Consider the following 27,381-nt stretch of genomic DNA (forward strand, 5'->3'; position numbering starts at 1 on the left):
CCACAATGCATCATCGCTGCAGACACACCACTGCTCTCGTCGTGGATAGAAATCGTTGCCACATCGAAGCTGTTCCTTTGCTACTCTTGTGTTTTGTGCCATCATAATGGTGAAGTACTGACGATTAAATGCACTCTGCAGTTTTAGTAGTCTGACTCAAAGCGGGACGTGCCTTGCACCATGTCGGCCAACGCTCAAGGTAAGTAATATCAGCGGATTTTGTCGACAATGCTAAGTTAGCAGTGGAGCTAAGTTAAGCTAATGCGGCTAGCTGCTGCTAGGAGCGGGTGAAAACACGACAACAACGAGTAGGCCGTTGGTTGGACCGTAGCTATGGTTAGCTTTACCACGGAGAAATATTAGTGAGCACTAATGGTTGATGATAAGTTGTAAATAGCAAAGTGCTTACGCAAACTGTATCATAGCAGCCAACATATTAAAAGGCTATGATTACGCATTGTCTGTAAGCTAAGCTAGAGTACTCACGTTATTTTCGCTTATATATATATTGGTTAGCAGTTGGGTTTGCTAAGATTATTAGCAAGTAAGCTAAATACCAACTACTGTCGAAAATATTTAATTATTGACTACTTAACTTTAATCCAGAGTAACGCACACGTTTTTCTCTGGTATGTAACGTTACTTTTTAAATTCTAAGCTGTTACAATGGCCTTTCAAAGTGAATAATCGCTCCATAACGTCGGGCGTTTGTGCTCGCACATAGCGTTAGCACTGGCAATGTTAGAAGCTAGCTAACGTAACCCTTCGCGCAGAAAATACAATTATTCGGCCAATGGTGGCTTGTTAAGGATTTTAACTTGGTTTTATTTTCTCGTCAAATCGCCAGAGTTGGGATAAACTCAAAACTGCATGTGTATATTAGGGCACTATGACGCAGTTTGCGCGGCGTGTTTATTCCATTTTGTTCTCCAAGTTGTTGTGTTTTATTAGTATTGAGATGTGGAAACTATCAGAAGATAACTGGCACTAGTTAAAGTTCAAATTAGTCATTAGTGTTGGTGAGGTTCATGTACTACATGCATAGTCACAGATATAAGCAGAATAAAGTTGGGCGTTGTGTATAAAGGTGGGTCCTTCAACAAACCAGAAGTCCAAAATTAGCCAGTCAAAAGCTAATAATGTGTTTAAGTGCACAGTGCTAATGCTACTAGAACATTAGAACATGTCTTACTATAAATCAGTTTAGAATGTTCTGATTGGCTTCAGTCTTGCAATCTAGCTACGGTAATATTCAGCTTGGTAGCAGGTCAGTATAGCTGTTGCTTTGGTTGCTTTCTTCTAGCAAGAATGAGCATTGAAACAGGTGTCTGGCTTTCCAAATTTACATCATGCTTTATCTTTTGTCTTGGTCAAGTTCAAATGCTAAATTAATCAGCTATTCATCTGTATCACAATGTTAAACTTTGTTTTAGTATTCCACATCAATGCAATATTTGCCATATGTGTTATTTGGCAGTACCGTCCATGCTTTCTGTTAAACAATTGGCTTGTACAAAATTAACTGTGGTAGTGCTGCCAGCCATGGGACCATTCTGTGTCAGCAGAAGAGTTTAGTTTGAAACACTTTGCTGATAAAAACCTGAGTAGTACTCTCAATTGCAACAAATAGTTTTCCAAAGTTTCAAGTTCACTCCTTTGTCCAGCCCCTTCTTATCCTCTCCGTTTTACAGTTAAGTGGCAAATAATATAAAATTTTCATTTCTGGTTGCAGTGCGAGCTCACTAAAAGTGAGGGAATTTCAAACCTTGGCTGAAAGGAAGGTCATGAAGTAGGGTTTTCCCTTCATATGGGAGCTTTTAGTATCCCCCACTGTAAGAGGTTTAAGGCAGGGTAAAAAACCTTAAGAGTAGACAGTTTTGTTAATTGCAGTTTTTCATAATTTTTTTTTTTTTTTTTTTTGAAAAGAGTGAGGAGCAGTTGACTCTGCGGGTTGACCTGTACAGATAGACCTCTGTTGTTGTGTCAGTCTGAATTAAGAATTATATGATAGTTTTGCACTTTTGCCAATTTTGTTTAAGTGAAACAAGCAGTGCAATCATTGTTGGAACCACTTTTTTCCCTACAAAAATTCAGTTTGACATTGTTGTTAAGGTTGTGTTGTACTATATAAAATATTTTTGTAGAGTGTGGTGTCATTTCATTATTCCACCTGTTTTCCTATGTGATTTGTGACCCTGAGGGAATCAAAGGTTGCCCTTTGCCTGATTTCACAGTGGCTGCACTCCCATAGATAGAGCCAGTGTGGCAAATGATTTGCAAAATCTGTTTAAACAGTGTATGTGATGCAAAAGATTTGTTGTTGATGATCAGACAGTAGAAGATCGGATGGCACATGCTGAAAATGCAATTTCTTGTTGAGAGGAAGGTGGAACAGCTACAAATCAAAAATGATCTCATAATAGGTCAGCATTATAAACATGAAAAAATACAGCTGTTACTCAGGACGCTTTAATTTAATCTTTGGGTAGCTTTTAAATATTTACACGGCAGCCACAATTATGCATTTCAAGAGTTTTTACTGTGTGCTGTATTGTTGCTATGTATGCCATTTGTGAAAAGGAGCAATATTGTTAGTATAACTGATTGCTTTGACAAGAGTCAGTCTGCTTACAAAAACTACCTTTCTGTTGCAGATTATGACTTTGATGAATATGACAAACCCGGTGCTGAGCGGTCACGCAGAAGGAGAGGTCAAGATGATCTTGAGAGGTAAGTCATTGTGTTGGACTCTCATGCCTGTGCATGAATAGTTTGTGCTGTATTTCCTTTGTAGCCTGCTAAGATTTTCAAAATCAGAACAAGCTAATTTTTGTAATAAACTCCTTCTTAAAAACATCTTTATCCGTTGAAAACTTGCACAAAGCAACTTTTCATTGGCTAAGAAAATCTGCATTTTCAGCTAATTGACAATGCAACTCAGTGTATATTGCTTAGAAGAGAGATTTTTTCTTCCTATTAAGCAGCACTTAATTGCTCAGTTAAAATTCAAAATCACTTAATTTAATAAGGCATGATTTTTGCCTTTGATCTGTAGCCTCTCTACAAGGCTTGAAGATGTACTATATATCATATCTTAAACAGTGATATAAGTCCTGATCTTTGTATAACAAGCACCAATATTGACATGCATTGAACTGATTTCACTTACGGCACACTCTTAAAGTCCTTCATCTGAAAATTGTGTATTACTTTTGTGGAAAATTTTCAAAAATGTGGCTTAAGGTTAATATTTGTAATCGGTTTTGAATGGGAGAACACTGCAACTTTTTCATGTTTATTTAAACCTTTGTAGTTATTGTTAAAGTCTGAGAGTTTTCTAACATGACGAAGGCAATTCATACATCACAGTAAGATCTAGAGTGAAAGGAAGCATTTAATTATTGCAGGTTGACATGATTAATGCTCTTTGAAAACTGTATCAATTATGGAAGTTGCAAATAATTGCAAGAAAACTTTAATGTATCCCTGCTGCAAAATATACTCTAAATATCAGACTGTTACAGTCTGAGAACTCTACTGTAATGCTTTTATCCACAACAGTGAAGTATATCTTCTTATCTTAATAAAGATTCTATCTGATAATAAAATAAGAAGAGTAACAGTATTATGTAAGGCAGCATGCAATCATTTATAAAGCAAATAGCAGTATCCCTTATTATCTGACTCTGCTAACTTCCTGTTGGTTGTTTTTTCTTCATAAAAGTGATTTGGAAGATGAATTGTTGGAGGAGGATTGGCTGTCAGGTAAAAAGGTAAGAATAAGTAAAAGCACTTTGAATTTCACTTTTTGCTTGCTTTGTTTTCGTGCTTGGCACCAGAAAGCACTTGGGGTGTGGGTATGGCTTCTTTGCTTACAAGTGGAAAAATATCATCCAAAACATTAGGTGAGAGTGTTGATAGAACATTTAGAATGTATATGTGAGCAGTGGCCTTTGTAGCAGGTGGCTCCTCCACAGGGGGAGTTGTTGATGTGAACCAGGAGGAAGTACAGTGGACAAAAAAGCACTTTGTTGACCTGCCCAGATTGCCTTCACCACATGGGAATAGAGCATCCTTTGGGGTTGGAGGTGGTCCCCTGCCCCCACTCCTTAGACACACACACCAGCACAAACGCATCTGAGGAAGAATACAGCTCAATTTTAAAATATCCCACCATTATTTTCTTATATTTTTGTTTTAGAATCCCTCAGAAGTATCAGATGAAGAGCTGAACGACGACCTTCTTCAAAGTGATGATGAAGAAATGAGGTAAATTCATTGTCATGTATCACTGATACGTTTTCAAGTTTTGCTTTGTAGTTTAAATGTTTTTTTGTGTTTTCATCATGTTTCATTTATGTTTCTGGTATGTTTACTGTTTTTGTTTGTCTTCAGCGCTCAGTATGTGAGCCTCAATGCCACATACGACTTGGGCACATCCGATGACCAGCAGGACAACTCGCAGGAAGCAGACTACACAGATGACGTCGTGAACCTGGGTGCAGAAGGCTGTGATGAAGGGGATGTAGAGGAGGAGCATTATCAGCAAGAGGCATACACAGATGAATACAGTCAGGAAGACAACACAGAGACTGAAGACCCAATGGATTACCCTGGAGAGATGGCAGGGGGTGATGATGGCTACCAGGGTGAAGTGCTAGACATCGAAATCAATGAGCCTATAGATAGTGAATTTCAAGTGAGTGCTCACATTTGCTTACTCGCATGTAAACGCTTGTGTGCACACACACACACACACACACACATCCTCCCACTCTCTTTTCTGTCCAACTCTATTGTATCCAAGAGATAATGTCAGTTTTCTTGTCTCGGTAAGGGGACAGTCAGGATTGAAAATCTATTCAGGAGAAGGAGATGTTGGTTGGCGTTTTTGGGCAGGGGAGGATTAGATTCATTATCACTTCCTGCCAGTTCATTTCTCCATCTTGCTGACAAAGTTTTGTTGACAGCTTGTTTGGCGTGAGGTAATGCTGTGCTGTCGCCTCCAAATCCCTGTGCCATTGTGACCTTGGGCCCTGTATCTTTGGGGGAGTAAGAAGCTGCTTTGTGTTGGGGAGATGTGCTGCCAATCGGCAGAGGTTAATGTGGGGGGCTTTTATCTCTGGCTTTAGACTGGATCTGATAAAGTCTCATGCAGGTGAAAAGATTATTGACCTTCCTGAGGACACTCCATACAGTTTTCTAATGATTGATGGGAGTTTGCCTTTTATTCGTTTCCCTTTCCTCTTAGCCCAGGCTAAGAGGATCAAAGATAAGAGCAGATCCATGTGCAAATGTCTGTTATGGTCCATTTACTGTGGTGTGATTGTGTTTGGTACCTGACAGAGATATATTAGCCTACCTCCTTTCTCCAAATAAAGATAAGATGTTGACCTTCTTAGCACAAGTGGCTGCCTATTTTGGATTTTTGGGAGATGTCTGCAGGTGTAGATGTGTATTTGAGTTATGTGCAATAAGTGTTTACAAGGTCACTAACCTGCCTGACCTTGACATTTTGCTCACCATGGTATTCATTGAGCATTTTGTGGAACAGTTTAAAGGATTAAGCTGTTGTGTTCCCTTGGGGCAGCCTGTCCGTCTGTCTGGTTTGCTAAGAGTGATTTTTTTTTTTTTCTTTTCTCCGTTTATACATGCTGCTGTTGGCAGGTTAATGGAGCACACCACCAAACACCATTGTGTGACCTGCAGTCTGGCCTTATTTTGCAAATATTATTTGTTAGAGGGAGTTTTGCACTTCAGATGTTGGAATTAATAGCAACTCCTCAACCAGCTTTGGAGCAAATCTTGTTTTTTGATTTTGTGGAATAAGCAAGATGTGCTTCTGGTGTAGTATGAAGCGGTTGCATCATGAGTTGAACTGAAATCTTGTTATGGAATGAAAAAAAACGATTTGTCATCTCCCAGAATGTCTGCATCTTTGCTGCATTTTTGGCATGGAGTCATGAACTTACAGTGCAGCCAATAACGGAGTGATTTGTGAGGAGTCAGTCAATGATATTTTCACCATCACTGAAGCGGGGAGGAGTGTTTTTATCTGTGCCTGCATTTCTGTATATCATGTCAAGCATTTACATCTCATTGAATTTCAAATGCTGTCAGGAATAGTAATGAAGCCTTGCTCCCACTGTTATGGTAATTTGGGTTTGGAAGGGGTGGGGTTGCCTAGTGCCTCCCCAAAATCCTCACCATAACAGGGTTCTCACTAGAAATTTTTTTCAGCGTAATGGCAGGTTCTCCCGCACGCGCACGCAATAGATGGGAACGTGCATGTGTGCATGCGCAATAGACGGGAACGGGTCAATTGACAGGAAAGTATGGCTGAGGTGGGGAGACATAAATTAACCTAGATAGGCACCCAGTCGATTAAAAACAAACGCACATGGCGTTATCTGTCAAAATAACAGCGCAGCGGCCCTAATCACAGTGTTAACCCTTCCTGTTCGGCCCCCGACTGTGGTCAGGAAGCCCGGGGTTAACCCCCTTCACTTCATCAGCAGCCGTATAAGCAAAGACACAGGAGCCCAGCTGTATCGAAGAACACTGCAGCCTTTATTGTCTATAAACAGTGGCTGAACCGCATGGTACCGCCAACCCAGCAACTGCACACCTTCTCTCCTCATCTACCGAACTGCTGTCTCTCTCGCTCGCGCTGCATTCAGGGTCGCTCTGACATCTCGCTCTCCTCCTCTCTCACACTCACACGCTGCTCTCTCTCCCTCTCTCATGATGGAGCCACACACTCTCATAACAATATTTTAAACTGATAGCGTAACGGGCCGTTGCGCTGAAATGCGCTGGCGAGAACCCTGCATAACATTTTATTGTGCATGTGCGCTGTGATTTTTGTCTCTTTGAATAAAAAGTCCATATTTTATGTGACAAAATTGCCGAGTATAGAATCAACCATCTTGTATATATTTTAGCCCTTCACTGTTTATTATTTGCCCCTCATTATGACAACATTGCTGAGCATAAATAGAATTTTTTTTATTTTCAACAGAGATTAAGTGCATTGCAATGGCTGCAATGCACTTGATCATGGCTGATCCTTACCAGAGAACTGAAATAACTCTGTCATTACATTTTATCGCTATCATCTTTAAAGGATGATGAATACCAAACCTCCTATGGTGTTGAGCCTCTTGATGAAGATGGAGTCCAACAAGAGGAGAACCCTGAGGAGATGGGGGGTGAAGAGCAGCAGGATGAAGAAGACATCGCTGAGGGACCTCACACCTACGAGACAGAGGAGGTATGCTAAGACACTTTGGATTTATTGTGTTTAATTCAGAATGGACTGTTGAAACTTAGCACAGGAGTGGTAAGCGGTGCAGTTACTGTACACGATGCAATCAAAGCCCCCTTGTGTAATTTTTATTATTTATTATGGTGTTCTTTTCTGCAGAGAATTTATTCTGAGAAGTTGAAAATTGATTGCAACTGCAAAACAGATTTAAAACAAATCTTTAGCTTTTTAGTCACAGGTCATTGGCTGAAATTGAACTTTGACATTACATTTATATAATAATCACCATAACCATTTGACTATTTGGAAAATGCTGCACCTTTACATTTTGTAATAAAGTTGTATTCAGTGAAATTAAACATACATTTTAAGATATCTTGTGATGCTTTGAAAACCACGCTGGAATAAAACACAAGTACGTCAAGTGACCCAAATTTGCAGACAGTTATGTCCAACATAAAGTGGTAAAGAAAATTGAAAATTTACACTTCTGTTTTTACACATCAAAAAATGTCCTCAGGCTGATAATACAGCTCTGCTTGAAGATGAAGCAAAGGAGGAATCTGAGGAAGAAGATGAGGAAGATGAAGAGTCTGGCCGCATACGCTTCAAATCTGAGAGAAAGGATGGCGCTGTTGTGCGGCTGGCGGATGCAGGCAACAAAAGGAGGAACATTCCTGAGACACTTGGTACAAATTCTGTCTGTTAGGCATAATGTCTTCTTGATTTATTGACAGCCAGAGGAAAGCTTCAAGTATTTTCTGACATTGAATTTCTGCTGCACACTTTTACATGTTTATATTGCTATTGAAACCTGTCTTTTAAATTAAGTTTTTTTCCAGACAGTTAACTTAAAAGTGCTGACTCTGTTTGTTTCCTGTTTCAATAGAACTATCGGAGAAGGCCAAGCAAGATTTGATGGAGTTTGAGGAACAAGAACGGCAGAAGAGACAAAACCGGTATGGAGGCCGAGGCAGAGGAGGAGGGCGAGGAGGCAGAGGAAGAGGAGGTTTCCCTCTGTTTGGAATGGGAGAGTTTAGAGGAAACCGAGGACGAATGAATGACCAGAGGCCACCCCTGATGCCAAACATGGGCATGCAGGTAAGCCATTGTGCAGTCATCCACCTGAACAACTTTAAAGGGATAATCAGTTTGGCTACACAGAGTATTGCATCACTTGGTACTGAACCACTTCTTTTGAAGAGTAGCTAAAAAGAGCATAAGGGCTTCACTGGATAAGATGATTTGAAATGGCTAAACTTTTTACCTTCTTGTACTTGTCACAGTTACAGCAAGGTTGAGTGTCTTTGGACTTGGCACATATTTTGTTTCATGCTCTCTTTAATGTCTGAGACCACTACAGTAAATGTTTTAGCACACAGAAAAAGTCAAAACACTCTGCTTCCCCATATCAGTGTTGATATATGGATTATAGCAAATTGTTTGGCAGTAGCCCATTTAGATTGTATTGTGCACAATGAATTTGTTCTTTGCTGGGGATTTAGTTTCTTGTGGGCCTTTATTATTAGATATCACTCCAAGCATTTAATCCTATAAGTGGTTCATCAGTTCATCCTACACTTTTCAAGGTCAAGGGAAAAAGTCACATTGAGCGTGTAACCTAAATATAAAGAACTAGTGATGATAATCGTGTAACTGGGCCAGGACTAGTCATTATTCTTATCACTCCCTGTTAGTCATGACACATTTCCATTTTTTATGTTCTTTGTCAGTGTGATCACTGATTGAATGTATACATTTTATCAAGGCTGCATTGTGTAAAGTTTCACTAAAGCGAATCAACCTACACCAATCATGTGCTAATATAAAATTGCTATTTAAGAATAGTATATATTCAATACTGGAAGATACAAGCAAGTAACTTATATTTCAGCACAGTCTAGGCTATTTGATGGTGCTATAATGCCACATGATACTGTACATCATGAAAATGTAAACTAGACTTTAAATTAAATTAAAGTTCTCAATTCAAAGCTCTGTTGGGTTTGCTTTATACTTATAACCCCTGGACTTAAGTGACAACCAGAGTATGAATTGGAGTGTCTTTTTCCAGTTGTTGACAACTGGATGGACCCCAAAGGATTAAAGTGATTCTTCACAAGGCTGCATGACATTTAACTGGAGCACTGCATTATTTTGGACTGTATTAATTAAGGATAATAGGCTGTAAAATTCATAACAAAACATTAACACTGGAAATGAAAATTTAATGGCACATGGATGACATGCCAACACCGCAACCATCCTGCTGACTGCTGTTAATGAGCGTGTGCTTTTTACAACATACTGTAGTTGTCAGGCTTAACCACTTGACTTATTTGGTCACTGGCATGTTTGTTTGTTTGGTAAACAGATTGACCAATTATCAAGGACCCATTTGAAACATCACCTAAGTATTTAATTATTGTTCCAACATTTATTAGTTGGTACGTCCTTGGTTTAAATATTTCAGTGCTACCAGGTAGCTGACTGTTAGTTTCTGTTTTTCTTCGTAGCTGTAGCTCACTTTGAGAATTTATGTTGCAATTCCACCAAGGTTGCATTCAGTTTTATACCACTTGTACAATTTTCAAAGAATACACATAGACACACAAATATATTTTATACCATCTTCACTCTAGCTGGTGAATTGACTTGTTGGTGTGTCTTCACATGGCTGCAAGTAATGATATCAGAATCTTCTAGAAAGGAATATGTTTTGACAGGTTGTTTTGGTTTCCCTCCTCTCCGTTTCCCCGTCTCTTTCCAATTAACAGCCACCCTCACGAATGCCTCCTCCTCATCAGCATCAACTGCAGTCCCAGCAACATCAACCTTTGCGTCCAAGAGGCCCTCCTACCTTCCAAGAGCATGGGCGCCCGCTCCCCCAGCAACCCCTTCAGCCCCTCATCCCCCCGCACATGGCTCACCGCTCCCCGCCACTGCGACCCCAGATGGAGCCACCGCCACGATTGATGAGCTCCCCGCCCCCCAACTTCCCTCAGCATCACCAGCAGCAGCCTCCGCAGCCCAAAAACATCCACATTAACCCCCACTTCAGAGGGCCTGCATCATCCCCTGTACAAGGTAGGTTAACCCAGTATCAGCCAAGTGCTTTTTGTATAAATTGTTTATAAGTTCCGCTATTTTCCACCGGTTTTCCAGTTTTTCACTTCAGTATTACTTATAACTTGGTATTAAAACAAATTTTGCAATGCCATTTGTAAATGGTAACAACTCTCCCACTTAGGATGTATGTTTGATCAAACCAGGCTCTCCAGATTATATCCTCCAGTTGCCTCATCAAATGGCAAACCTGAATTTACAAAACGTAGTGAAGTGTGCAAAGATTAAACACAAGAAGGAGGAGACTACAGAATTGTACTTCTACTAAGAAAAGGGTCATATATATTGTTAAAGGAACTTTTTGATTTCAAAGACGATGCCAAAGCACATAATTTATAAACAATGTTTTAAAATAGTTGCTGCTAATGACTGATGCATTAGATATGTGGTTTTTACCCAGTACGACTCTTTATTTAAATAGTTAATTGGAGTTTGTTTGTTGTTGTTGTTGTTTTTTTTTACTCAAATCTGTGTAGTATTACTGTGTTCTGTTTATTATTTCGGACAGAAATTCACACAATTGGCTACAAGCTGTGCGTTTTAAATTTAAATGAGTGTGCTTTTTGTCCTGTGCCAAGTTGTTGTTACAGTCCCACAACTGTCACATTTGTTCTGTTTGCATGAAGACACATGCAATAAATATTTTAATCTTTAATATTTGTTTTTAATCTGAGGTTCATCATTTCGGGGTTGAGCTTGAAACCCATAAGTTTCATTTTACTCCAAATTGTTGCTACTTAATTGGAAAGCTGCCCTTTTCAGATGCACGATGCTGTTTTGGCCGGCAGTTATCGTCTACTCTGTCCTGAAAGGTGTCTGGATTAGAATGTCATTTTGTTGTTTGGTTGAATGAGCAAGTAATGGGTTTTCCTCCAATTTTTGCTGGCAGCTTCACTATTTCATTTCCTGAGATGGATTGTCTGGCCTGTCTGTCCAGGCCAAGATTGAAATTTTGTTAGCAAAGCATGTTACCGTGTGTAGTTTGGGTTTTGCTCCCAAGAGGAAGATGTGTTCTGGAAGATCTGGGATTGCCTGTGGTTAGGATTGTGTTCGTGTTATAGTGTGTGCATTTTCTTTTGTGTGTCCGTGTTATTTATTTATACATATTTAAGCGATAAATTGCAATTGAATGTGTACCGTTTGTAGATGTTGACACACAGTTTCATTAACCCTTATTATGAAGCAGAATCCTCTCAGTGTGAAAGTCAGGTTTCTGAATTGCATTGTGCCAAATGTTACTAAATGGTAAATGTCTTTTATTTTGTTTAATGTTATAAACTCTTCTTGTATGTTGAGTATTTTCTTGAGCTCTGCAGTCTGTGTGTGTAAAATGTGGGGAGCAACTCTGTGCCAAAATTTCACATGTACACCTAACTAAGAGCCTTTAGCATGGAGATGTCTAATGATCTCCCTTCCTTTCTACTATTACCACCCTCTCTCTGCCTACTGCCGCTCATTTTCATCTCCTCCTCCCCCCTCACTCTGTTTCTACCTCTCTCTCTCTCTCTCTCATTGCAGTGCCCTTGATGCCTCCTGCTCAGAGCCAGCCCAGACCTGCTGAGGGTCCTCAGAGGTTCCCTGTGAGTAGCAGCTGCTCCTCTACCTCCCTTTCGCCTCACTTTCTCTCCCTCTTCACACAGTTAGCGTCCCTTTTTGTGAGGGCAATATCATTACTTCAATTAGACTGTCTGCCCCGGCCAAATACTGTTAAAGCAAATCTGTAAACACTGATAGGAGTCTGGCTGCACAACTGGAAATGCGTGATAGGGGCTTTAGGCTGTAGACTTTTGGAGGTTGGGGCTGCAGTGGCGGGACTTAGTTAGCAGCTCTTCATGGATGGACTGGGGCTCAGACGAGCCAGCTTGGCACATAATGGAATTGTGAAACCAGGATATACTGCCAGTTAAAATTCACTTTCCACAAGTTTGTGTCCCAAAGGCACAGAGACCTTTTTTGAACGGTATCTGAATTAGTGAAACATGGTGGTTTGATGGGGCCGGGGTGAGCCTCTTGCTTTTTTGCACCACATATTCTGAAGGCTGGATTTCACGCCAGAGAAAGAGGTCTTAAGTCAGTGATTTCCTGTTAGAAAAGGTCCTTTATTTCACTCACAAAGAACCCATCCAAGAGATGACAGAAATGCCTTTAAAGTAATTACTGTATTGAGGGAAATGGCTCGCGAGAAAGTCAGCCAAAGTGCCTTAAGTTACTCCATCCTTCCAGTTAATGATGCCCAGGCATCAGGTGGCGCCGATGCTGACTGACATCTTCCTGGAAAGTGCATTTAATATGGATTTATGCAAATTAGCCATAGGAAAATAGCTGCATCCAATTGCATTCATGTGGATTTACAACGCCGCTGCCAAATGAGCTGGGCTTTTCCACAGGAGCCGATCTTTGTCAAAAAATGTGTTTTTATTTACTTTTTTCCAACCTTCGGCGTCATTATCATGCAATTCCTGTTCCCTGAGGTATGTGATTGTGAGATATTGATAGCACAATTGCAAGGAGCTGTTTTGGCCCTTATCAGACAGTAGAATGCGAGGTGGGAAGGCAATGCAGACAACTGGGATGATGAACAGCATAGTGTTGGATTTCCCAGCTGTCAATCGCATTTAGGCTGCTGTTGCCAAGGACGCAATTTGAAATGCAGGTGACATACCAGCCGGCAACATTCCATTTATCAGTGGGCACCTGATTACTCATGATTATCATACATTATCATCCCATCAAATTTAATTGTTAAAAGGCCAGGCAAATGGGGGGTCATAGCCTCTAGTATTACTGCATTACATTTTTGCTGGTGGAGTCTGGTTTTGAAATATTAATCTCAACGCCAATTAAACTCATTATTAGGAATATTTATTCCGTTCAGACATTTACTTTCACCACAGAATAGCTGCATCTAATGATTATTTTGATTGGCTGCAGCCCATTCTCAATAATGTAATTGATCGAAAAGAAAATAAGCAGCATATTGTGAAACATGCCTTTTATAAAATTGCACAGGACCAACCTTGACCTTCGGCATGCTCGTTTATCTGACTAGCAGTCCAAAATACGACGTCTATTATTATAAGTGGGGAAAAAAACAGGCAAAATTACCATTTACTTCAACTATGTGTCATTTATCCAAATTATTGCACATTCAATTTCTGTTGATTGACTAATCATTTGACTAATTATTTCAGCTGAACCACCAACTACACTATGCAAAAACCTTCTTTTTTTTAATTTCTTGTTGCCCGTTTTAAAAATAATACCTTCTTACAGATGCGTGGTTGCAATCACTACTCCATAAACGTGATCTCTTAGTAATAGTGTTTAATGCCTTGGAAACAAAGGATATGGTCGTAAGCCGTCAGTCTTTATTGATCCTCTGTAAGACGTCATCATGTAACCCAGAAACAAAACGTCTCTTTAAACTCAAATTTCTATTCGTTATAAAATGCTTTGACATTTGGCCCCTCTCCATTACATTTGTCTTGGTTATCCCCTCACAGCTACGAGCTATCGAAGCATCAGTCACATATTGAGCAGCCCACAGACTGTTTATCAAGGATTAAAAGTGAGAGGATGAGCCGTGTTATTTGGGGGGGTATTATATGGACACCAGAGTCCTCATTGTAAAAACCTGCCTGCCTGACCTTTTAGAACGGTATGATTGTGCCCCCATTGTGATCCCCTGTCTTTGTAAGCCCCTTTGATTAACTTTATGTTAAGCAAGTTTTTGGGACTCTGGCCTTCTAGCTTTCTAACACCTCTCCTCTCTAAATACCTCCACACAGCAGTGGAATAAAGATGGATTAATCCTTGATAGCATCTTAAGTAATTTACAATAGGCTTGGAGGAGGCAAGCAGCCCATTTGTGGAAGTGCCACGTGTTGAATAGCAGGTTAATTTTTCAACAGAGATGGATGTTTAAAAGAATAAAGGAGACAGTTATGAGGGGGATTCGAATTCCAAGGAGGGATTAAATGTTGTTATCTAGTTTTCCTTGGAAGATAGATTGGGAGTAGCGTGCATGCAATGAGTAGAAAGCTGTCGAACATGCGAAGTGGTTGAAACAAAGATGAGGGCACTTATCCCCTCCTGAAATACCCTTTCCTTGTTAGAGACAGGCTTTTAGAAGGTTTATCAACAAAGCTCCAAGTAGCATTAATGCAGGTTTGCTCACAAATTCATGCTGAAGGGTTTCTTTAATATTGGCATGCATATTGATGTTTACAACTCAAGATTCAGCGTCTTTTTAATGACCCTAGCACTTCAATTACAAGCGCTCCCTGCCCGATGCAATACCCCACAAATTCCCATTTTTCATTAGTTTAATTTGTTTGTGATTTTTGAGTTCCCAGAATGCCCTATAATTCATGCGTTTTGTGTTTTCCCAGGGACCGGGAGACTTCCAGCAGCACATGCCTGGTAATTTTGGTCAGCCCCAGCGGCCCCCTCATCACATGGAGCCCTTTAGGAACCAGCCACCTCAAGGCCCCCAGGACAGAGAGCCCCTCTTTATGGGAGGTGAGTCTCTCACCCAGCCTTGACGGGGGTTACAAAGCTCTTAGCATACTTAACCCTATTCATCATCACCTCTGGCACTGTACCTGCAGGGTATGCTGCCTGCTTTCTGGTGCTGCTCTATTAGTAGAACTCATGTTAAATGCATGTGTGTATATGTGCCATATATACATATGAATGAACCTGGAAATGGCATTAAACATACATATTTCGCGTTTTGCACTCAGAGTTTTATTGCAGAATTAATCACCCACTTGGTTGTTTACCAATTCACCGTGATAGAGTTGTCTGTTTGTGTTTCCCATGTTATATCAGTGTACATCTGGAGGAGCAGTTACTGGTGTATTGAAATTTGCTCTCAAGAAGAAAAAAAAAAAGCTGACATCTCTGTTATGCTGTTGTTATTTCGTCTTCCTTGTGTGAACACAGAACGCACAGATTCAACACGGTTTCCAGGGCAGCACATGTTTGATCACCAGGGCCCCAGCCCTCTGATGAACAGCAGCAACAACCTCCACCAGCAGCAGCTGCTCGGCCCAGGCCACATGGGCTTCGGCCCACCAGGACCAGCCTTCAACCAGCCAGGCCAGGGTCCACTAGGACTGTTTCCAAGAGAACCCCCAAGACCCAACCTCCCTCCTCACCAAAGTCACCAGGGGATGGTGAACATGAATCAACAAGGTGGCCCCCCTAACCAGCCCAGGCCTTTCATGGGCCCTCGTCAGCCGTTTGGCCAGCAGGGGAACCTTTTCCCTCCTCCACAAGTTCAGTTTGGGATGCAGGTACGACTAAGAGTAAGTGATTTTTACAACCACTAGGCGTGTGTGTATGTGTGTGTTTGTGTTGTACAGCAGTTGTCTTTCTGGTTCTGTACTTCTTCTCCAATGGTTTCTTGGATTTGCTTGCTAAATATGGTAATTTGATCTGACTAGTGATCATATTCAGTGCTACTGAAGTGTTGAAGAAAGAGACACGTCTGTTTGGCACCTCTGAGTTTTGTCGTGAGACGTAGACAAGAGCTCCCTCTAGTGATTGAACCATTATTGTGGTGCTAATATGTGGACACATGTAGACACAAGTTAGAGGTTAAGTATTTATAAATTGCCTGTTCTAATGCTTAGAATGACTTTCAATGGAAAGTTTGTGGGGTTTTCTTTTTTTAAAATAGAAGGACTTTAAAAAATAACACATACATTTTCTTGCTTTTTCCGATAATTCAGGGCTTAATGCACGGCCCTCCTGTATCTCAGCTTCCACATCACGACCAAATGCCACCCCATCAGCCCATGCACCAGCAGCAGCCTCCGCACCATAGGCAGGAGTTACCTCATCATCATCAGCAACAGCTCGGTCTCAATGAGCCTCGCCCCATGATGCGCCACGGCCAGAATCCTTTTCATCAACAGCAGGCGCATGGTAGCCCCAGGCAGATGACTCCCCGCCCTCAGAACCCCCAACAGCGCAACATGTCCAACAGGCAGAGAATGGTGAGAGATTAACATATTAGCTCAGCTATTTTCTGTTCAAACTGTTAGCGGTGATATGTGGGTTCTATTTTATCAGTGTCAGGCCAATTACTATACATTATTCTGTTAGCATTACACTCAAAACCCAGCATGGCTAAAAATGGATAGAATTTAAAAGCATTTTTGAATCTGATTGATTCTTTAAACGACAGGATATGCTTACGTTTTTCTTTTTACAGAACACACCTGTCTCCAAGCAAATGCAGCCGCGCAACAGCAACCTACGGGAGCTCCCTGTGGCACCTGGCAACACAAACATGAACAGCGCCCGCCCTGCCACCGCCCCCGCCTCCTCCGCTGCCAACATCAAGCCTGTTGCCAGGACAACACCGGGGATGCGTCCTGGGCAGAACACTCAGCCGATGTCTTACGGTGGAAGAGGACGAGGCCAAGTTGCCGCAAAGACGGAACCACAGCCTGGGGGAGCAGGCAGGACAGTGGTTCGCAAAGAAATCCCAAGCACACCGTCCAGCATGGCACCACAGGTCAGCTTTTGGAGATGAGTTTTGTGGGTTTTTTTTCCCCCCATTCACCAGGAGAATGAAAACAAAGAAACTGAAAATGTTGAATTTGTTTAGATAATGCACAGAATATTTGACATTATCTATATTTGTCATTTATTCTTCTGAAATTGGACTGTTAGCTGAATGCTAAGAATACACTAAAAAACAAATCATAAGCTTACTAATGACATCAGTCTGATTCACTAGGAAAGTACAGATCAGTACAGTTGCATTTTTCTTGTGTATTTTGACTGTGATTACGTTTGAGTGTCAGGCCAATTGGTATGGTTCAATCAGGACACAGTAGTCCACAGCTCCCATTTCAGTCCTATTTTCAGCTTCTGTTTTGTGCCACAGGAGCCTGATGAGGACGAGGAGACGAGGCAGTATCGCATGAAGATTGAGGAACAGAAGCGTCTGAGAGAGGAGATCCTGAAGAAGAAGGAGATGCGACGACAGATGCAGGCTGGCATGAGAAAGAAGGAGCTGCTGGAAAGACTTAATGCCCACACACCAAGCCAAGGCCCCGCTCCTGCACAGGTTCAGCCTTCGCAACCGAATCCGCAAACACCACACCCTGTATCACAACAACCACCAGCACCACAGCAGCCACCACAGGTGCAACAAAAACAGCAGCAACCATTGCAGCCACAACAGCAGAGACCGTTTCCTCAGAGAACACAACAATCATTAAATCAGCCATTGAGGAATCCTAATCAGGGCAACTCCATCCCTGCCAGCAGCGCTCCTCAGACCCCTGCATCGCGTCCCAATGTCAAGACGCGACTACAGATGGTAAAGGGCAGCATCCAGCAGCAGCAACAGACTCCCGGGCCTGGTCCAGATCAACAGTGGAACCAGCCCCAACAAAATCAGCAGCAGCTGCACCAGCAACGAAGGAACAGTAATCTGCAGAACGTAAACCGACTTGGCGCTCCAATCCAGTCTATTCAGGGTCCTCAAAAGAACGTACTTGTAACTCCTTCAGTGAACCCTGGCCAGGCTCAGCCTCAAGGAGCTAAACTTGGGGCTAAAAGAACTGTGATGCAGCGAGCCAAGAATTCTGGTTTCGAAGACCAGCAGGTGCCGCAAAAAGTCAGAGTCGTCAAACTTTCAGGAGCGGTGAGCATACGATTTCATTTTTATCTGACACCTGCTTTTGTGTTCTGGTTTGACATTTATTTGATCCTCTTCCGCAGATTTTACTCACAAGGGAAACTACATAGTTTTGAAAGGAAATGCCACTGATTGCCCCCACTGTCTTTTTGTAATCTAGATGATATCTAACCTATGGGAATGACACAGTGATGTCTGTGTCATTTTGGCAAAATTGATCTGTTAAGAGTTTCCTCTCTTAAGCTTTGGGAACTGGTATTTAAGACACAATGGCTTTACGTACATTTTACCTTTAAAACGTAGAAGGGCTGGAGGCATTAAAGAGAGAAGTATGACATTTATCTGTAGAGTTGGGGACACCTCATCAAAGCTCTTAAAGGTTGATATCCTCTTTTCAGGACAGAGGAGTATTCTTTAAAAGATAGAGGCCTTAGAGGGGGTAAAATAGGGCCGACGGTAACGCCAGTAAAGTCCAGAATTACCGCTGCTGGTTATTTTATATTTGCTTGCTAAGTTACTGCTGTGGCCTTAATTGCACATTAATCTTTATTGAAAAACCACAAAGGCATGCATGTTAAACATTCATACTTGTCACTGATGAGACATGTTGGTGGGATGTGATAGTATTTGAAATAAGCTGCTTTCCGACTTCATCCCAGAGGATCAAGCCACCGAGCCAAAATCACAGGCTGGCTGCAGATGAAGATAACTGGGTGTCACTGCGTTAATGGAAACCTGCGCAGAGCTATCTGATGTACGGCATCTTGAGGAAAAAGGGGGAGTGGGTTGTGAAGTGGAGAAAGAGAGAGATGGAAACAGAAAGAAACCGCTAAGGCCTATAGCTGCAGTGGAAGGGACGATTCTCTAGATGCTCTCTCTTCCACATTGTTCTGCTGTCATCAACGGGAGCTTGACAATGTTATCTCCTCTCCTCTTATTTTTCTCGCTCTCTCTCGTCCTCTCTGTCATCCCTCAGTTGCTTTTTTCCATCATCCCATCTCTCAGGTGCGAGGCAACAAAAGATGCCAATCCAAGACCCTTGTAATTAATCTTTCTTGGTTGAAGGGGGAGGAGGGGGGGTTAACATAATACCTGTGTAAGAAAGTTGCCACTTTTGAGGATTTGGATTTGTATGGCTTAGGCACACAGATAAGAGGCAAATTATATTTTCATCAGGGATAATACAAAGCAGCGCAAGACACAAAAGCTGGGGAGAAGGGGGGTTTGCAAGGGGGATGGGGTACACATCGAGCTGCTGTCGTTCCAGTGTAATGCAGCTTAGCATTTGATGGGTGCAATCAGGAGCTGTGATTTCTATAGGAGGGATTAATCCATTTACTCTCAGCTGGGGACAGGTCAGAGATATCGCCTCCTTTCTTCCCTTGTATTGATCTGTCACATCTTTCTGCAGAGTCGGGGAAGAGACGACCTTCAATTCCTCCCTGCATGTCAACAGAGTTGAGCTGTGACTTTATTTGATAATGAGACCATCACCTTGTTGGGTTGATCTTTATTCTCCACAGCCGGTCTGATAGGAATCCAGCTCCAATACTGGCAGATTTTCAGTTTGCTTCGTAGATATGGCCTTGCATTTCTCCCAGTCGTCCATAAAAAAACTTTGCCTAAATGCGAGTGTGAATTTATGATGCCTGCAAATGGAGATAAAGGGTTGGATTTTTTTTTTTGTTTGAAATACTAAATTAGTGTTGTCCTCCATCCACATCCAGAGTGGAAAGGGGCCTGAGGCCACCAGCGGCCCAGTGCAGCAACAAGGCACCTGGCCAGCGTCTCCGCTTAACCAGGGCATCCAAAGGAAGGTTACTATGACAGGACAGCAGCAACAGGGACCAGGCGGCACACCGCCGGCTAGCCGAGGGGGCATGGGCAACCCACAGCAAAATAGGGTATGTCATAAATGAGCTCTTGGTCTTCTGTGCTGTGGACACGAGCAGCCACTTCACCTAAAATGTATTTATTAACAGTGCGAACTGCATGTGTAATGGCAGTTGCTCAAGAAAGGAAGCCAAAATGTCTCCTGTAAAGTTGCCCTGTTGCGGTGGCACTACCCTGGCATTCAGTAGACATACCAATCGAGCAGTAGTTGTAATAAGACAGGACAGTATGCCAGGTGCGGGAGTATTGACAAGCTGAAAACACTGTAACACAGGGGGCTACACAAGGTCCCCTGGCCTCTCTGCACGCCTGTCACCACCAGGCTCCTGTCACAGTTACCATACTCACTGACGCTGACAGGGTAAGGCAGCCACCATAACGCTTGCATGGCTCCTCTCCCTTTATGCTCCCCCGCCCCAACACACACACACACACACACACACACACAGATATTCCACCTCCTCTCCCTTCTTTTTGGGTTCTCTCCCTCCTCCTCCTCTTCTTCCTCTGCAACTCAAGAAACATAGCTCTCAGTCAAACGCTCATATGAAGATATGCCATGCCACATGCATCACGTTCTGACGTGAATGTTCTATGTAGAAGTATGATGAGTCAATCATGTAAAAGCCTGACGAGTCTGAGAGGTGCGAGAGGAAAACACATGGCGTTTCAAATTTAAATTTACCTTTGTGCTGAGAAGTCTCTCCACATGACTGAATGTGTGTCTATTTAAGCAGGGAAAGGCTCAGGCTGTATTTTATCCGTTTGTCTTTTCATTGTCCCAGTATTTTTCCCTCATGTGGCGGTTTTTCCCTCATACTTGTGTTGGTGCAGGTTGTCGTGTCGGGCCGAGGTAGAGGGGCGGGTCAGATGGGTCGGGGTCGTGCCATGTCCACCAGACAGAACCAAAGAGCTGCAGAGAGGGAACGCTGCACCGTCTCCATAGAGGGCCTTTCCTCATCTACAACCGACATTCAGCTGAAGAACCTTCTCAGGTCCATCGGCCCCATAGAGGTAGGTGAAAAATGCATCACAGCTTGACACTGCCAGTTTTAAAATTGTATTTTTGTGCTTCTTTTTGACTGTGTGTCCTTTTAAAGAATCTTTTTTGCATAGAGAAGAACAAACGTCTTGGATCTAGGTAACGCTGATATGTGTATTTCTGCGTCAGCTTTATGTTTAAAATAAATGCCCCTGGAAACTTTAAAAATAGATATTTACTTGCGCCCACAAGAGTGAAAGTAATGGGTTCATATGTGTGATCCCATAGCGCCCTCTGTTGTAGCGATTAGGTAGGTTAGGTTGTAAAAGTGAATTAACTATTCCATTTCTCCTCACCACCCCCACTCCCTCTTGCGGATGAGAGGAGTATCTAGTTGTTTTCAGTTTGCCCTTTCCATTTCTGTTTCCTGCAGATGTTCAAAATGATTCCCCAGCAGAGGAAAGCCGTGGCTACGTTTTCCAGTCCTCAGCATGCAGCGAGCTTCCAAATGAGCTTCCACAGGTAATTAAAATAGCTTCTACCTTCTAATCTTTGTAGACATGACAGGTAAATACGCAGGCATGATGGTATGTCATTGTGTCACTCTTAGATTACAGCCGCTCTACCTTATTGTAAGCATTAGTATCTCTGTCTACAGAGGGTTAAAAAATTCTTACAATTACCATACAGGCATATGATTGATTTGTCCCACATTGATGTGTCGCTGATTGATGGATGAGGAGCACAATAGAGCCAGGAAGGCCTCTTATGTGAAGTCACTATCTCCCGACGCTGGAGCCTCGTGCACAACTCTACCGTGGTCTAAGAATCTTTCGTCATCTCTTTGGGGTCGCTGATATTCACCGTCGTTGCACAGAAGCGTCACTCATCATTCGTCTCGGAGCAGTGAACACAAAGACATTAACTGCGAGCATGCCTGTGTTTGACTCTGCCTACCGGATGTCTGTAGTTGTAAAAAAAATGGCACTGGAGAGACACTGGACAGTAAATATCCTACTCTGATGTAGTTTGTGGTGAATGTTTTTTTTGCATCTTACACCAACACTAAAGTAGAATTTATCATGGGATAATGGTTGCTCCCCTCTTCAGCGAGATTCACGATGAGAAATAGAACAGCACACTTGAACGTAATAATTAAAATATCACCTCTTTGTAGGTTTTTTTTTTTATTTGTTTTTTTCTACATCATTTGTAGTTTGGTTGTCATGCAGCTAATTGTTGTGGCAGAATGTGGTCTGCCTGTCCATGTGGGATTTTCCTTCGCAGTGTTTCTCCCCGCCTGTAGATGGCAGTATTTAATCACTGTTGGTGTTTCATTCTCTCCAACCCAAGCCTGCTCTCAGGTACCATCTCCAGTCAGTTTTTTGGTCGATGGCACTACCTAGTGGGGATCTTGCGTACAGGCACAGGGGTGGCATTACTATGATTTAACATTTGACACAGAAACGGTGAGTGAAACCGAATCAGTGTAGGCTGTAACATTGGTTTCCTAAACTGGAAGGGGTTTTGTGAAAGTGTAAATGTTAATAACTATCGAGTAGATTCAGTTTCAGTGCTCGCTCCCGGATAGATGGTTCAGATGTTCCCTCTCATTTAGCTTGTTTTTTGCTCATTTGACATCGCTGTTTGGGTCTTTAAGGTCCTTTAACTGCTAACATATTTTGGATATTTTGTAGTTGTACGGCTGATTATGCAGCAGTAAGATTTAAGTGTCTTGGCTGTGCTGTGTGTGTTTTGAGGGAGTGCGTATGTGGACATTTTTTTTATATGTACGGTCTAAATGTATATTGTTGAGAACTTGTCATGTTTGGGAGATCTGAGAGAATCGGTTACATTTCTTTGTAGGATAGGAACACATTTCTGTAAAGTTGTGCGAGGACTCATTCCTTAATTTTGTCTGGAATTACAAGTAACTGGCCTGAATTCATATGACTATCAGCTGGTAATTTGGTGCCTTATCGCTGAGCTACGTATTGTACCTGGAATACCACTTTGACCTGTTTTCTGTCACATTCACAATTTGGCTTAGAGAATGGTAAAGAAATTCACCACAATACATACCTCCATGAACAGAATTCTCCTTGTTAAAATGCTAAGTCCTAAATATACTGAAAACTCTCATTACTTTATTTGGATTTTCTCTGAGCATGTGCCCTTGTTTGGGCGCTGAAACTTTAGATTTTCTAAATGCTAAGCTATTTTTTTGTGTGTTTTCCGATTTGATTTCACGAAACACCGTTAAACTAAATGTAGCTCATCAGTTAGACTTGACTTCTGCTGCTAAATGATTTTCTTTTTCTTCCATCATGCAACATTTTTTGTCAGTTCTGGGTTTAAAGGTAAAAACTGTTAACTAAATATACCAAATAGTTCAGACATTGTTATCCACACTCACTAATGACTGAAGCTCAGAAGTAAAATTTGTGTACGTTATTCAAAAGATTGCGATTTTGGGCGTCGAGGTGGGGGCAACCATTATCTGAATAGTGATCCTGTACATAAGTAGGCCAGAAGTGTCACTCAGTATTTATCTTGTTAGCTTCTTTTGAGTTATTGTTACCTCATGTTGTATCATTTTTATATGTAAGGATATGCTAACATGTCCAGACAGAAATCATTTTACACGTGGTTTGTTTTTATTTTAGAGCTAAAATGAGGAATGACTGGACCACATTTCTGTTTATAAGACATTTGACAAAAAAAAAACTTTAAGGGAAAACAAGAAAATAAAAACATGGCCAATATACCGTGAACATGCGGGTATGTGAAGCCGGTTATACTTTAGCCCAAAGATGTGTGGTTGTGTGTGATGTCCATGTGTCTGGTGCCTTTTATGATGAAGTATCTTCATTATTTGTGCCACATTTGAGTCATTTGTACTTTACATACTCTGTAAGTTCCTGGGTATTCACATTGCATCATATCCTATATACTTTTAAAAAGCCATTTGGGATTAGAGTATTAATAGATTATTTATCATTTTTGTAGATTTAGAAAGATACTATGGCAAGAAACAGTACATCATTAAGATTAAGGGGAATGTCACTGAATTTTGTAACTGAATTTATTTGCTTTATAGTCGGAAGGAATGGAAAAGTTTGGCCTGCAAATTTAACCGTGATGTCATACTAATGTGAAGCTTCGTGAAATGAGAAACGCAATAATCCTTTAATTCTGTTTAATTCCAGTGGGAGATACGCTTCAGCTTGAGTAAAGTGTGCTATAAGATTAAAAAAAGTTGGAGAGTATCATTTTGAAATCGACATTATTTTAATAACTTGCAGAAAATCTACTTGTGGCTGTGCATCTGGATGACATCACACATCCCTGATATTTAGAGATCCGCAACTTATTGGATGCATGTGAGAATCCCGTTCATACATTTGGTGGCATTTCCCTTCAATTAACCACTACTTGAAATAAGCCATAAGCACTAATCAGCTGCACATATTAGAATCTTGCCAGTCAAGTTCACTAGATTTCCAACATACTACAATTACCAAAGGTTTTGGGGACAAATGACGTGTTTGAAAATGTCTGAACCTCTAAAATCCCTTCTCCTTGTAAAACTTGAGGTTGCGTGATTTCAAATTTTTTTATATGTTGTTGCACTGTTGTTTCTAAACTGACTTATTTCTGTTTTATTCCTTTTCTTTTGAGTTGTCGAGCTGTTGTAGAGTTTTTTGTTTACTCACATTGTGTATTTATTGTGTTTGACGTTGTGGGTCACACTTGAGTTTCAGTGCTGTGCTGAATCCTGTGGATTTGAGAGTACTGGCAATGCCAGTCGTAGTAATAATGTTATAAGACGTTTGGTCTTGTAATTCCAGAACAGATTCAAATTGAATCTTATTGTACCTTTAATTTGAAGAGTTTCTTACATATATGTACTGTGAATTTTTAGATATGGTGAAGTAATTTTCATCAGAAAATCATTAAGAGTAGGTTATTTATTTAATTAGCAGCATGGTTTTCTAATCACACCACCTCATATGGTTTCAGGAGTTCTTTAGATTCTTGGCTTGTCTATCAGATATCAATGAGGTTTTATTAAGTTTGCGTAATAGGTCTTCATTATGGAATATTTATAATACTAACTTACAGCTTTATTCTGCAGGTCCTTTACGTCATGAAGGAGGTTTTGCTGATTGGCTGGAATGTTAATATTTTTTCTCTTTCTTTCTCTTCAGGTCAAATCTTCTTCAGCTGAGCAGCCAGTTTGGTTAAAAGCAAAGACAAGTGACCATACCAAGGGTTCGGCATGTTTCAGTAAATTACTATAATGTCCAACTTCAGGTACTTGTTGTTTTGTTTTGTTCTTTTAATCTGTGCCAGCTTGTTCTGAAAGCTTGTAGAGATTCAAAACACAAAACTCATAGTTGGCTTCATTTTCTGTCAGTTGTGAGACTTAAGAGTTTAAAGCTCGTGTCCGGAGTTTCCGTTTGTTTTCAATTTATGTATCATTGTTTAACAAAGCTTAAATGTGTTAGTCTAGTTCGATACTATAATATAATGTTCGTATGACGCGATATGCAAATTTATTCATGAGCTCCGCCTTCCTCTCATAGACCCCCATGTTATTCCAAAAAGCGCCCATCGGCAGCTAGCCAATCAAGTTGGAGCTTCCGCTTTGTCATGCTGTCAATCAACGGTTACGCGCACAGCAAGCACGCCCATGCAGAGGTGCGCGAGCTACGCACTACTAAATGAAGAGTGGACTTACCTCGGATATATCCATTGTCTGCTAAACATTTGCTCTAAACAGCAAAACAGGCAAGATGCTGCAGCACTCCGGGCACTCCTCTCAGGTACTGCATGCGTGCACAAATAAAGGGGCGTGACTAGGTATCTCGCGAAATCAGAGGGAGGGTGGGACCAACAGTGTTTTGGGAGACGTTGCGATTCAAACTCGGAGTTTGCGATTAAAACTCCGGACAGGAGCTTTAATATTAAAGTTATAGAAGTAGCTCCAGTTTATACCTCTAAAGTGATCTTCTAAAGCCTGCCCTGGAAGTCCAAACGGGTCATTTGACATCATGTGCTGCTGTTTTTGAAGACTTTACTGCTGACTTAAGCCTTGTTGATCCTGCTGATATTAAAAAAAAAACAAAACGAATTTATTTGCTGCATGTTTTATACATCACTGGTGAATTTATGCACACATTTACCCTTAATTTATCCTTGTTCCTTAATTGGATTTACTCAGCTATCCACCAAAAGATTAGAAACTGCATTAAGTGTTGTCAAATGACCTGAGAAGTCTGGGAGGTACAAATGGGTTGAGAACAAAGCATGCAGAACCGCTGGTATGGTCCAGTCACTTGTGGTGCTTCCTGTTTAATCACATTGGGCCGTTTGAGGTTGTTTTGGTGTCACTGATTTTTTTTTTTGTTTGTTTTGGATTCATCATCATGGGAGAATGATCTGTGGGATTAACGTGTACGTCTCTCAACAGCATGCCGATGAGAGGATCCAGCCATTATCTGTGTCCATGATGCCGCTTTGTCACCTGCTCTGCCGTAACTCATTCACTAAACACTTCAGGTTCTTTCACAGCTTCCAGCCTTGGAGAGAAGATTTTACTTCAGTTTGCTTCCTTCACTAAATAGCCATTGCTGCATTCCAGTATCTGGCCACATTTCCTTCCATTTCTGCTTTTCCTCCATTGCCGTTCCTCCAACTTGCTGTGCATAAAGTCTCACTGGTCTGTTCCTTGATGCTGCTGTTGTTGAATGAACTTAAAACTTCTGTATTAAGCAGATTGGCCTGCCCGGATTGTTTGTTAGCCCAGTGGATGGAGGTTTCCATCTCTGTGACGAGAGCCGGGTTCACAGAGCAGACACTAAAGCAAGCTGCTTTATGACTTTCACTGCACCAAAAGGTCATCTCAGCTCCTTGACATTCATTGTTTGGTTGGATTTCTTTAACAAAAAGACACTGGTTTCATCATCTCCAAACATCATGGTGCACCAAATACTTTCTGAAGCTCCAACCTCTTGAGTTTTGACGAACTGTTCACAAAGCACCTGGTCGTATGTTTGCACCTTTCACACTGATGTGTTTTATGGAGTAATCTTGTGTTGGATTATTCTCAAATCACTGTGCAATTTTGTTCTGATGCTGTAAACTGTGATTTTACAAAAGATTTAAGAAGATGTTGAATATTTTTGTAAAAAAAAAAAAAAGAATGTGTTAAATTTTATACCGAAAACAAATGGAAAATAAACTTTTTTTATGCACATCTAAGCATTTGTGGCTTCTTTTTCTTTTCTTGTGTCACTTTTGGTTCAGAACTTCACCAGTGGTTCAAACAAACAAGGTTCTGTCTGAGTCCCGTTAGAAGCGATTCATTTAAATGTAACATCAGCCAAACTTTACTTCGCTGATAAAACATTTAAATGAATCAGTCGTCGTGAATTGTGTTCAACA

At 41.3% G+C, this 27,381-nt stretch overlaps 1 protein-coding gene across 3 annotated transcripts; it reads left to right on the forward strand.

Moving 5' to 3' along the window:
* Positions 1–27,198, forward strand: rbm33a (RNA binding motif protein 33a). Of its 3 annotated transcripts, none has more exons than XM_022206967.2 (19): positions 2–199; positions 2,655–2,730; positions 3,725–3,773; positions 4,202–4,269; positions 4,396–4,699; positions 7,127–7,273; positions 7,788–7,956; positions 8,157–8,368; positions 10,045–10,354; positions 11,912–11,973; positions 14,785–14,914; positions 15,341–15,705; positions 16,132–16,398; positions 16,617–16,922; positions 17,298–18,062; positions 19,784–19,960; positions 20,784–20,963; positions 21,365–21,453; positions 21,622–27,198. In XM_022206967.2, the coding sequence occupies exons 1-19, from the start codon at positions 181–183 to the stop codon at positions 21,668–21,670; spliced, it is 3,744 nt and encodes a 1,247-aa protein (XP_022062659.2). In that variant the 5' UTR covers positions 2–180; the 3' UTR covers positions 21,671–27,198. The 3 variants fall into 3 exon arrangements, with proteins under 3 accessions (XP_051796115.1, XP_022062659.2, XP_051796114.1); XM_051940154.1 differs by having other exon boundaries at positions 15,341–15,693; XM_051940155.1 differs by lacking the exon at positions 19,784–19,960 and having other exon boundaries at positions 1–199.
* The last annotated feature ends 183 nt before the right edge of the window (positions 27,199–27,381 follow it).

This window comes from Acanthochromis polyacanthus, chromosome 20 (genome assembly GCF_021347895.1).
Source record: "Acanthochromis polyacanthus isolate Apoly-LR-REF ecotype Palm Island chromosome 20, KAUST_Apoly_ChrSc, whole genome shotgun sequence".
NCBI classification, from domain to species: Eukaryota; Metazoa; Chordata; class Actinopteri; family Pomacentridae; genus Acanthochromis; species Acanthochromis polyacanthus.

Bases quoted from the DNA above. Each gene is read 5' to 3' on its own strand.
- rbm33a (XM_022206967.2), top strand. The intron at 4,270-4,395 runs GTAAATTCATTG...GTTTGTCTTCAG, and splicing joins AGTGATGATGAAGAAATGAG to CGCTCAGTATGTGAGCCTCA. The intron at 21,454-21,621 runs GTAATTAAAATA...ATTACCATACAG, and splicing joins TTCCAAATGAGCTTCCACAG to GCATATGATTGATTTGTCCC.